Raw genomic sequence first — 12,727 nt, forward strand, 5'->3', positions numbered from 1 at the left:
CTGCTTGTATAGCTGCCGCAGCAGCATCTGCAGCATCTGCAGCATCGGCAGCTGCGGAAGTGGACGGGGTCGGTTCAGGCTCCGGTGCCCGGTCTATAGATGTCCTTCCGTGATAAAAAGTGAAAATTAGTCATAATGTTTATTAATTGATCGGCATAAAAGGTGACTACAGAATCAGTAATTGACAGATGGAATACCTTTTTGGCCTTTTAGCCTCAGATTGATCCCCCGGGGATCCGGGGCGTTTCTGCCCCACCGGGGTGGTGGTGGTAGGTTGCGATGCTTCACTTAAAAAATATAACATTTTATGACATTCATCACAGTTTAATAACTGGAAAAAGTAATATAATAAACTGGGCTCATGCCACCATAAATATTCTTGCGCTAGTCAAGCCAACTGACCGACTGACTGACTGACTTGGCCATGACAGAAAAAGCTGAGACCAGTAAGGTGGTCCCTCGAGAAAAAAGAAAAATAATATCACTCACGGCACTGCACCTCCCTCTGCAACGAGAGAAGAGCTCGATTTCGTATGGTTGATATTAAAAAAAAGAAATATTAAATATTGTTATCTTTACTAATACGTATTATAAAGAGGGAAGGTTTGATTGTTTGTATGTATTGAATATACTCCGAAAGTACTGAACCGATTTAAAAAATCTTTATATTCCTCTATCGCGCGGAGCATGATAATGTGTGCTCTGCTCGCCTATTGCGTTTTATTTTTTTACATGTCACGTAACGGATACGATACGCGACCGCAACCGGTCGCGTATTGTCCATTTAGGAGTGAAATGGATAAAATAATTAATCAATAAAACATGTACTTACCTCATTGCAAAATTTGCGCAGTCGCTCGTCGACACCGACAGGGAAAGAAAATATCGCAAACGGCACAACAGATGATAAAATTTTTCAATTGACATTGACATTAGATTCTACCCACAGACATTTGTTTTTTTTTGTGGCGGCTTCAAGTTCTATCGTAACTAACTGCGTAAATTAAAGCATGGATATAACATTTCAGAGAATTTTCAAGGCCACCAACTATTATATAACATATTATTACGAAAAAATATTTGTTGTAATATTACGACGGGGCAATTTGAAGGCATAGCCCGGACGGCTGCCGCCCTTTTGTCGGCAAACTGGCGGCAACTAATGTGTAAAAAAAACAATAGCGCAATACTTAGTATTTTTCCAGTAAAAATAGGTAAACAATAACAATTTATTACTGAGCAGTTTATTGGTAGGTACAGCAGCGGTATGGTTTACCTATTTTTTATGCTCCGTGTACAAAGTCAATAGGAATTAGAAAGAAAATACATTTGTTTCAAATATTTTTTTTTTTCAAATAGTTTTTATTGTTGAACTATCTAACTTGCCGACATTTTTTTAACAGACTTCACAAAATCAGGTCAAAAAATCAAAAAATGATTTTTTATGTATGTAACTCGTTTTCTCGAAAACTACTGGACCGATTTGAATATTTTTTTTTTGTTTGCATGGGTATTACCGAGGTGGTCCCATTTTTTTCATGGGATCTTTGACAAATCATGGTATACATAACTAATCTTTGAGAAAGCAAGGTATACATAACTCAGGTTTTTTAATGCATAAGGGACAATAAAATATCGTTGCTTTGCGAATTTCGCTTTTTTAAGCAGTACGCACAGTCTTTTCTTTTGGATTTGTTTTTATCATTTTTAGGCAAGTAAGCTATTGTATTGGACGCGTTGCGATGATGTAGAAGGTCTATTGGATACCTCAGTCTCAGTTAGTCTGTCAGTCGGTGTGTCAAACTTTTTTAATAACATTTTTACTACATTTAGCCGGAAATCGAAAAATGACGTGGATCTACTATTGTCACCTGACCGTTTCTTTTGTTCATTGAACATCTTGAAACAGTTCAGGAGCATAACTTGCATTACGTGTATTACTATTTTTTTATACCATCTGGTTGACTTCTTATATGACTGATAATATGATAGCATTTGATCTTTTAGATCGACACCATTCATATATTTGTTATATTCTACTATAACTTTTGGTTTCAGTTTAACCTGACCATGACTGTTACTAGATTCAACGAAATCAGAGTGATGTTCAGTCGAAATCATCAATACATTCCTTTTATCCCTATAATTGGTGACCATATACACCACGTGCATTATATCTAGTAAGCAATGTACCTCTAGCGATCTTCGACTTAGTTATCACTGGATTCCTTGCTCGATTAGCTCTAAGCGTGCCTGTTAAATATGTACGTTGTTGCAACAACTTTTCTGCTAGTGTCACACTATTGTTAAAGTTGTCTGTATAGAGAGAGCGCCCTGTGTTTAGGTAATCTTCCATAAGCACCTCCTTTTTGACGGCCTCCGTGGCGCAGTGGTATGCGCGGTGGATTTACAAAACGGAGGTCCTGGGTTCGATCCCTGGCTGGGCAGATTGAGATTTTCTTAATTTGTCCAGGTCTGGCTGGTGGGAGGCGTCAGCCGTGGCTAGTTACCACCCTACCGGCAAAGACGTACAAGCGAATTTACGCCACGTTCACACGGCGTGCTACCGAATCGGTTTTTTGCAGGATTCGGTTTAGTGGCATAAGTATTTCAATGAAGGAGTTCACACATGCATTCGGTTTCAAGACACGACAAAAAAGCCGAATCTTGCTGAAGTTGACATCCGATTTTGCGACTACAAACCGATCCGGCGATACTGCAAAATGCAGATCCGATACAGTGGTATAGGGCATTCAATAGATGCGTTCATACGATACACGCAGGGGTAGATTCGGTTTTTTGTCGGATCTTGAAACCGAATGCGTCGCACAAGCTGGGAAGGAGGGGTGGGCGGGAGGGACACACTGCACGTGCGCTTGCCAGTCGCCAGTTCTTTTCGCCCGCTTTGACTGACCGCTCGCTATGACGACGAAAAATATAAACGTTGAAAATTTAATTTCTCTTGTCCAAAATCGGCCAGTTTTATGGGACAAAACTCTCGAAATATACAAGGATAAAAACTTGAGAACTGCTGGCTGGCGAGAAATATGTATAAATTTAAATGAAGATTTTGAAGAAATGGAGGAGAAAAACAGGCAGGATTATGGTAAGTTTGTAATTTTTTAAAGTAAACAGGTTAAGTATTTGTACATTAGCAGTGTGTTACAAAATTAACGTTAGATTGATTCATCTTGCCAAGGCACAGCTCCTGCTGTAGAAATAAAATAATTTGTGAATTCAGATCGTATAACATTAGCACATCGTCCACCTCGTGTACTATTTTGTTCATTGGGTGCATCTGTGAACACGTTAACCACTGATGATACATTGCTTGTTGTTTCTATGTTCGACTGTACACCTTCCATATCTATTATAAAATTATGAAGTACAGTGCAAGCCTTTACAATCGATATTGCTGTGCTGGTATCAACATCCAGTGGACGATGAAATATTCGCCACTTGTTAGCTAATATCCCAAAGGCGCACTCAACATAGCGTCGAGCTCTGGTTAATCTGTAGTTATATATTCTTTTGTTTCTATCCAAATGGTTTCCGCCGTAAGGTCTCATCAAATGTTGATGCAAGCCAAAACCTTCATCGCCTATTACTACAAACGGAATCGATAAATCGGAATCGTTTGTCAGTGGACATGCTGCCGGTAATTGCAAATCACCATCTATTAGTTTTTTCCAAAAAGTACACTCCTTGAATATTGTCGAATCGCATTCTTTTCCATACGAGCCCACACAGATGTATGTAAATTTATAATATGAATCAACCACTGCTAATAATACGATGGAAAAGAAATCTTTGTAATTCATAAACATGGAACCACTGTTGTTTGGCTTTTTTATCCTAATATGTTTACCGTCCACTGCACCAATGCAATGGGGAAAGTTTGCTCTAGTATTAAATCCATTGGCGATATATTCCCAGTCAGATATTGTGTTGGGTAATGTCATAAACTCCCCATGCAAATTGTTCCAAATAGCATTCGTTACTTCCTTAATAATGTTACTGATCGTAGACACTCCGACTCGGTAGGCGTAATGTAAATCCTTGTATGAACACCCAGAAGCCATATATCTGCAAGTAAATTTAATTATATTTTTCAGCTAAATCGATCGTAAAGAAGTGGACTAATATTAGAGACAGCTGGATGAGGAGTATTAATGAGAAAAAGAAATCAAAAAAATCAGGATCGTCTGCGACATGTCCGAGAGCCTACGTTTATCATCGTCAAATGTTGTTCTTAAAAAAAATTGTGTCGCCAGCTGACACACATGATAGTGCAACTATTGTTACACCAAACCCAGCAGACGATAGTACAGCCGCTACAGTTACATCAGATGTTACCCATGACAGTGCGATGGCTCAGGACAATTTATTCGGTGAAGATTTTGCAAATAATCAAGATGCTACAGATGAAAGTCAACAAGAAATTGATAATGAAAATTTAGTAGGTGGTTCAAAAAGAAAAAAAAGCAAACCATCGAGGCAGAATTTAAACGTGTTTGATAAGAAAATGAGTGAGTTTATAGATTATCAAATGGAATGCAACAAGAAGGAAGAAATGAAAGAAGACCGTAATTTGTTTTTCTTTAAAAGTCTACTTCCATCATTGGCAACGCTAAACGATAATCAAACATTAGAATTTCAATCAGGCGTCTTAAATTTATTGCAAAATATAAAGAACCGAAATGAATGGTCTCCTGCACACTCATCAACATACAACTATCAACCAAATGTGGCACAATCACAAGGCTATTTTACATCGCAGTACCAAGCATCACCAGAGTCTCAAAGTATTCAATCGAATGCTTCTGATTTACCAGACTTTCATAATATGTAGTTGGGAAACTTCAAACTGTGTACCTACCAAGCGATTGTCTATAATGTCTTAATCATATTTTTAATAAATTTAATTATAATAAAATACAGTATTTCAATATTACCTTATACATATCGCTAATTTTTCTTCTGGTCTAATGCTTTTCCTCATATTTGTATCACGCTTTTTCAAATCTTTTTCCACTTTTTTCAAAAGATTATCAAATGTAGGTATAGTCATTCTAAAGTAGTTAAAAAATTTTTGTGGATCATTTCTTAACTGCTGCATTAGAGTTGTAAAGGCACCAACTGTTGATCTTCTTTGTACTATTGGGTTTAACCACAATCTTTTTCTACGACGCTGACGGCGATAATACCAGGAGGGCTACTATCAACTTTAACCTAGCGATCCAAATCCGACGCTATTCAACTTCGGTGCCTATATTGAATCGCTTTTAATTCGTACCATGACATCTCCTAAACTGAATAGCATTTGAATCGTCTATTGTGAATGAATGATCGACATTTGTCTCTGATCTGCGGTTGAATAGCAATATGTTTGAGAGAGACAACGCTACAAAAAGTCAAAAAAAAAGCACGAACTTTGAATTTATTTTGGTTTTAACTTTAAATTGTTAGTTTACCTTAAGTATTATAGTTAAATTACTTAACAAATAATGTATGCTGTTAGTATAATATCAGTTACGAATTAATACGCAGTGTAGGTGGACTGACATAAGTACCTACCTACCACTTCAATACAAGAATTTTAAGTGGTATTTTTTACAGAGAAACACGAGACATAGAGGTCTACAGGTTAGATCTATATTTACACTTCTCAAGCCAGAACATTTGGCTTTAAATGACCCTAATATTTCGTCAAAAAGTTGTTTAAATATATTAATTTATGAAACTTTAATCTGGCACAGAAAGCACAACGTACCTATTTTTTATTAATACACTGCACTTACCTACTGCACGCATTGCAAATACACTGCACCACATTACGCACTTCTTGGTTTAGCGACAAATCTGTCGATTTTGTTTTTAAAACATTAGCACATACGGCATATAAAATTAGCACCATTTCTATAAACATCCACTATAAATCAAACAAAGGATCCTTTTGTTCCCAAATGAAGCGTCGTCTTTGTTTACGCGTACTTATTTCACTATCGTTTTTCATAAAATCGAAAAGTTCATCGTATTGTTCATCAAACATCACTACAAGCTTCCAGAAATTATTTATTTACCAATACTAATACTAACTTATTCATTTTTAAACAATTATAAGTAAAATACGTGAAAACGATTCAGTTCCAGCCACATTATAAGTAACTTTATTTGGTCGGCTCAGTTTGACAGCTTAACGATACAGTTTAGGTTACAAGATGACTTCATAGTACGAGAAACCGTATGAATGGATTCCGTTAGCGACTCAGTTTAGGTTATTTTTCGCTACAGCGTCAATTGGTCGGATATAGGACTTCGTGGTACGAAAATTCGAAGCAGTTCAGTTTAGGTCTGCAGTTGAGTCGCTATTACAGTTGATGGTAGGTATGCAGTATAGTATAGCAAGACTGTTCACGTCCATCGCTTCCAAATCAACGTGAGGAACTGTGCGCGCTCTTGCTAATAAAAGCCGGATGGTGAGTTCACACGAGATCCCGATACGAGGCCGTCGGATACGGCCAAACAAGATGTGCTGTGTGAATACAACATTCGGTTTTTCCAGATCCGATGAAAATAAGATTCGGCAAATCGTGTCTCCGTGTGAACGTACCGTTAGCGTTCCGGTACGATGTCGTGTAGAAACCGAAAGGAGTGTGGATTTTCATCCTCCTCCTAACAAGTTAGCCCACTTCCATCTTAGACTGCATCATCACTTACCAGCAGGTGAGATTGTAGTCAAGGGCTAACTTGTAAAGAATAAAAAAAAAAATGCTTTCTTATTGACATTTCATCAAAACTTAAAATACACATATTTTACTCATCATTTTGTTCACTGCTAAATTTCTGGAGGGATGTGAATAGGTGGCTATTAAGACCTGGTTTTAGGGGAACTCTATTCAGGAATTTATTAATGGGCTCATCAACACGGTCATGGGAATCAACCCATTGCCACCGTAGATGGCGCCGGACTCGCCTCAGGGCTGGATACCCATAGATCTGTTTGTATCTGTGAAACAAAACACAATAGAGATAACATTATATTTTGGGCATGTTTATTTTAACACTTCAAAACATAAAATGGTATGATAATTTTTCACAACTTGAGCCTCAATAGCTCAGTGGTACAGAGGCTAAACTCAACACCTAGAGATGGTTCTCATACCCACTCCTATCACAGTCTAGATGTGCAAATATCACAGTGCAAATATTCTTTCAATAAAAAAAGTACCTGCTTGTATAGCTGCCGCAGCAGCATCTGCAGCATCTGCAGTATCGGCAGCTGCGGAAGTGGACGGGGTCGGTTCAGGCTCCGGTGCCCGGTCTATAGATGTCCTTCCGTGATAAAAAGTGAAAATTAGTCATAATGTTTATTAATTGATAGGCATAAAAGGTGACTACAGAATCAGTAATTGACAGATGGAATACCTTTTTGGCCTTTTAGGCTCCGATTGATCCCCCGGGGATCCGGGGCGTTTCTACCCCACCGGGGTGGTGGTTTTCTGTTGCGATGCTTCACTGAAAAAATATAACATTTTATGACATTCATCACAGTTTAATAACTGGAAAAAGTAATATAATAAACTGGGCTCTTGCCACCATAAATATTCTTGCGCTAGTCAAGCCAACTGACTGACTGACTGACTTGGCCATGACAGAAAAAGCTGAGACCAGTAAGTGGTCCCTCGAGAAAAAAGAAAAATAATATCACTCACGGCACTGCACCTCCCTCTGCAACGAGAGAAGAGCTCGATTTCGTATGGTTGATATTAAAAAAAAAGGAATATTAAATATTGTTATCTTTACTAATACGTATTATAAAAAGGGAAGGTTTGATTGTTTGTATGTATTGAATAGACTCCGAAAGTACTGAACCGATTTAAAAAATCTTTATATTCCTCTATCGCGCGGAGCATGATAATGTGTGCTCTGCTCGCCTATTGCGTTTTATTTTTTTACATGTCACGTAACGGATACGATACGATTGTATCCGTTACGTGACGTCGTCCGTTACGTGAAGTCGTCCATTTAGGAGTCAAATGTATAAAATAATTAATCAATAAAACATGTACTTACCTCATTGCAAAATTTGCGCAGTCGCTCGTCGACACCGACAGGGAAAGAAAAGATCGCAAACGGCACAACAGATGATAAAATTTTTCAATTGACATTGACATTAGATTCTACCCACAGACATTTGTTTTTTTTTGTGGCGGCTTCAAGTTCTATCGTAACTAACTGCGTAAATTAAAGCATGGATATAACATTTCAGAGAATTTTCAAGGCCACCAACTATTATATAACATATTATTACGAAAAAATATTTGTTGTAATATTACGACGGGGCAATTTGAAGGCATAGCCCGGACGGCTGCCGCCCTTTTGTCGGCAAACTGGCGGGAACTAATGTGTAAAAAAAGAATAGCGTAATACTTAGTATTTTTCCAGTAAAAATAGGTAAACAATAACAATGTATTACTGAGCAATTTATTGGTAGGTACAGCAGCGGTATGGTTTACCTATTTTTTATGCTCCGTGTACAAAGTCAATAGGAATTAGAAAGAAAATACATTTGTTTCAAATATTTTTTTGTTTAGTTTGTTATTTTTTGTTTGTTTTGTTATTTTTTTTTTCAAATAGTTTTTATTGTTGTACTATCTAACTTGCCGACATTTTTTTTAACAGACTTCACAAAATCAGGTCAAAAAATCAAAATCAAAACATTTTTTTTTATGTATGTAACTCGTTTACTCGAAAACTACTGGACCGATTTGAATATTTTTTTTTTGTTTGCATGGGTATTACCGAGGTGGTCCCATTTCTTTCATGGGATCTTTGAGAAATCATGGTATACATAACTAATCTTTGAGAAAGCAAGGTATACATAACCCAGGTTTTTAATGCATAAGGGACAATAAAATACCGTTGCTTTGCGAATATTTCGCTTTTTTAAGCAGTGCGCACACAGTCTTTTCTTTTGGTTTTGTTTTTATCATTTTTAGGCAAGTAAGCTATTGTATGGACGCGTTGCGATGATGTAGAAGGTCTATATTGGATACCTCAGTCTCAGTTAGTCTGTCAGTCGGTGTGTCAAACTTTTTTAATAACATTTTTACTACATTTAGCCGGAAATCGAAATATGACATGGATCTACTATTGTCACCTGACCGTTTCTTTTGTTCATTGAACATCTTGAAACAGTTCAGGAGCATAACTTGCATTACGTGTATTACTATTTTTTTTATACCATCTGGTTGACTTCTTATATGACTGATAATATGATAGCATTTGATCTTTTAGATCAACACCATTCATATATTTGTTATATTCTACTATAACTTTTGGTTTCAGTTTAACCTGACCATGACTGTTACTAGATTCAACGAAATCAGAGTGATGTTCAGCGTTCTTCGACTTAGTTATCACTGGATTCCTTGCTCGATTAGCTCTAAGCGTGCCTGTTAAATATGTACGTTGTTGCAACAACTGTTCTGCTAGTGTCACACTGTTGTAAAAGTTGTCTGTATAGAGAGCGCCCTGTGTTTAGGTAATCTTCCATAAGCATTATTACTACTTTATCAGCATGGCCTTTGCCTTTATGTTTGGCCTTTGGCTGGTGGGAGGCTTCGGCCGTGGCTAGTTACCACCCTACCGGCAAAGACGTACAAGCGAATTTAGCGTTCCGGTACGATGTCGTGTAGAAACCGAAAGAAGTGTGGATTTTCATCCTCCTCCTAACAAGTTAGCCCACTTCCATCTTAGATTGCATCATCACTTATTACACTTACATCAGGTGAGATTGTAGTCAAGGGCTAACTTGTAAGGTATAAAAAAAAAATGCTTTCTTATTGACATTTCATCAAAACTTAAAATACACATATTTTACTCATCATTTTCACTGCTAAATTTCTGGAGGGATGTGAATAGGTGGCTATTAAGACCTGGTTTTAGGGGAACTCTATTCAGGAGTTTATTAATGGGCTCATCAACACGGTCATGGGAATCAACCCATGACCTTGGTGATTAGCCCATTGCCACCGTAGATGGCGCCGGACTCGCCTCAGGGCTGGATACCCATAGATCTGTTTGTATCTGTGAAACAAAACATAATAGAGATAACATTATATTTTGGGCATGTTTATTTTAAGACTTCAAAACATAAAATGGTATGATAATTTTTCACAACTTGAGCCTCAATAGCTCAGTGGTACAGAGGCTAAACTCAACACCTAGAGATGGTTCTCATACCCACTCCTATCACAGTCTAGATGTGCAAATATCACAGTGCAAATATTCTTTCAATAAAAAAGTACCTGCTTGTATAGCTGCCGCAGCAGCATCTGCAGTATCGGCAGCTGCGGAAGTGGACGGGGTCGGTTCAGGCTCCGGTGCCCGGTCTATAGATGTCCTTCCGTGATAAAAAGTGAATATTAGTCATAATGTTTATTAATTGATCGGCATAAAAGGTGACTACAGAATCAGTAATTGACAGATGGAATACCTTTTTGGCCTTTTAGGCTCCGATTGATCCCCCGGGGATCCGGGGCGTTTCTGCCCCACCGGGGTGGTGGTGTTAGGTTGCGATGCTTCACTGAAAAAATATAACATTTTATGACATTCATCACAGTTTAATAACTGGAAAAAGTAATATAATAAACTGGGCTCTTGCCACCATAAATATTCTTGCGCTAGTCAAGCCAACTGACTGACTGACTGACTTGGCCATGACAGAAAAAGCTGAGACCAGTAAGTGGTCCCTCGAGAAAAAAGAAAAATAATATCACTCACGGCACTGCACCTCCCTCTGCAACGAGAGAAGAGCTCGATTTCGTATGGTTGATATTAAAAAAAAAGGAATATTAAATATTGTTATCTTTACTAATACGTATTATAAAGAGGGAAGGTTTGATTGTTTGTATGTATTGAATAGACTCCGAAAGTACTGAACCGATTTAAAAAATCTTTATATTCCTCTATCGCGCGGAGCATGATAATGTGTGCTCTACTCGCCTATTGCGTTTTATTTTTTACATGTCACGTAACGGATACGATACGATTGTATCCGTTACGTGACGTCGTCCGTTACGTGAAGTCGTCCATTTAGGAGTCAAATGGATAAAAGAATAAATCAATAAAACATGTACTTACCTCATTGCAAAATTTGCGCAGTCGCTCGTCGACACCGACAGGGAAAGAAAAGATCGCAAACGGCACAACAGATGATAAAACTTTTCAATTGACATTGACATTAGATTCTACCCACAGACATTTGTTTTTTTTTGTGGCGGCTTCAAGTTCTATCGTAACTAACTGCGTAAATTAAAGCATGGATATAACATTTCAGAGAATTTTCAAGGCCACCAACTATTATATAACATATTATTACGAAAAAATATTTGTTGTAATATTACGACGGGGCAATTTGAAGGCATAGCCCGGACGGCTGCCGCCCTTTTGTCGGCAAACTGGCGGGAACTAATGTGTAAAAAATCAATAGCGCAATACTTAGTATTTTTCCAGTAAAAATAGGTAAACAATAACAATGTATTACTGAGCAATTTATTGGTAGGTACAGCAGCGGTATGGTTTACCTATTTTTTATGCTCCGTGTACAAAGTCAATAGGAATTAGAAAGAAAATACATTTGTTTCAAATATTTTTTTGATTGTTTTGTTATTTTTTTTTCAAATAGTTTTTATTGTTGAACTATCTAACTTGCCGACATTTTTTTAACAGATTTCACAAAATCAGGTCAAAAAATCAAAATCAATTTTTTTTTTATGCATGTAACTCGTTTACTTGAAAACTACTGGACCGATTTGAATATTTTTTTTTTGTTTGCATGTATTACCGAGGTGGTCCCATTTCTTTCATGGGATCTTTGAGAAATCATGGTATACATAACTAATCTTTGAGAAAGCAAGGTATACATAACCCAGGTTTTCTAATGCATAAGGGACAATAAAATAACGTTGCTTTGCGAATATTTCACTTTTTTAAGCAGTGCGCACAGTCTTTTCTTTTGGTTTTGTTTTTATCATTTTTAGGCAAGTAAGCTATTGTATTGGACGCGTTGCGATGATGAAGTAGGTCTATTGGATACCTCAGTCTCAGTTAGTCTGTCAGTCGGTGTGTCAAACTTTTTTAATAACATTTTTACTACATTTAGCCGGAAATCGAAAAATGACATGGATCTACTATTGTAACCTGACCGTTTCTTTTTTTCATTGAACATCTTGAAACAGTTCATAACTTCCATTACGTGTATTACTATTTTTTTATATGATCTGGTTGACTTTTTATATGACTGATAATATGATAGCATTTGATCTTTTAGATCAACACCATTCATATATTTGTTATATTCTACTATAACTTTTGGTTTCAGTTTAACCTGACCATGACTGTTACTAGATTCAACGAAATCAGAGTGATGTTCAGTCGAAATCATCAATACATTCCTTTTATCCCTATAATTGGTGACGCATACACCACGTGCATTATATCTAGTAAGCAATGTACCTCTAGCGATCTTCGACTTAGTTATCACTGGATTCCTTGCTCGATTAGCTCTAAGCGTGCCTGTTAAATATGTACGTTGTTGCAACAACTTTTCTGCTAGTGTCACACTGTTGTAAAAGTTGTCTGTATAGAGAGCGCCCTGTGTTTAGGTAATCTTCCATAAACACCTCCTTTTTGACGGCCTCCGTGGCGCAGTGGTATGCGC

At 37.3% G+C, this 12,727-nt stretch overlaps 2 protein-coding genes across 2 annotated transcripts; one reads left to right on the forward strand and one right to left on the reverse strand.

The window, feature by feature from the left end:
• Positions 1 to 2,875: 2,875 nt before the first annotated feature.
• Positions 2,876 to 4,936, forward strand: LOC128199522 (uncharacterized). The gene is made up of 2 exons (XM_052889495.1): positions 2,876 to 3,106; positions 4,116 to 4,936. Exons 1-2 carry the CDS (start codon positions 2,923 to 2,925, stop codon positions 4,850 to 4,852), a joined length of 921 nt encoding a protein of 306 aa, XP_052745455.1. The 5' UTR covers positions 2,876 to 2,922; the 3' UTR covers positions 4,853 to 4,936.
• LOC128199518 (uncharacterized) lies at positions 3,102 to 6,658 on the reverse strand. The gene is made up of 2 exons (XM_052889489.1): positions 4,956 to 6,658; positions 3,102 to 4,086 (listed from the first exon to the last, which is right to left on the reverse strand). Exons 1-2 carry the CDS (start codon positions 5,117 to 5,119, stop codon positions 3,177 to 3,179), a joined length of 1,074 nt encoding a protein of 357 aa, XP_052745449.1. The 5' UTR covers positions 5,120 to 6,658; the 3' UTR covers positions 3,102 to 3,176.
• Between the last annotated feature and the right edge of the window lie 6,069 nt (positions 6,659 to 12,727).

This window comes from Bicyclus anynana, chromosome 26 (genome assembly GCF_947172395.1).
Source record: "Bicyclus anynana chromosome 26, ilBicAnyn1.1, whole genome shotgun sequence".
Classification (NCBI taxonomy): domain Eukaryota; kingdom Metazoa; phylum Arthropoda; class Insecta; order Lepidoptera; family Nymphalidae; genus Bicyclus; species Bicyclus anynana.

Bases quoted from the DNA above. Each gene is read 5' to 3' on its own strand.
- LOC128199522 (XM_052889495.1), top strand. From the start codon at position 2,923: ATGACGACGAAAAATATAAACGTTGAAAATTTAATTTCTCTTGTCCAA. The intron at 3,107-4,115 runs GTAAGTTTGTAA...TATATTTTTCAG, and splicing joins GAAAAACAGGCAGGATTATG to CTAAATCGATCGTAAAGAAG.
- LOC128199518 (XM_052889489.1), bottom strand. From the start codon at position 5,119: ATGCAGCAGTTAAGAAATGATCCACAAAAATTTTTTAACTACTTTAGA. The intron at 4,087-4,955 runs GTAATATTGAAA...ATTTACTTGCAG, and splicing joins AAATTAGCGATATGTATAAG to ATATATGGCTTCTGGGTGTT.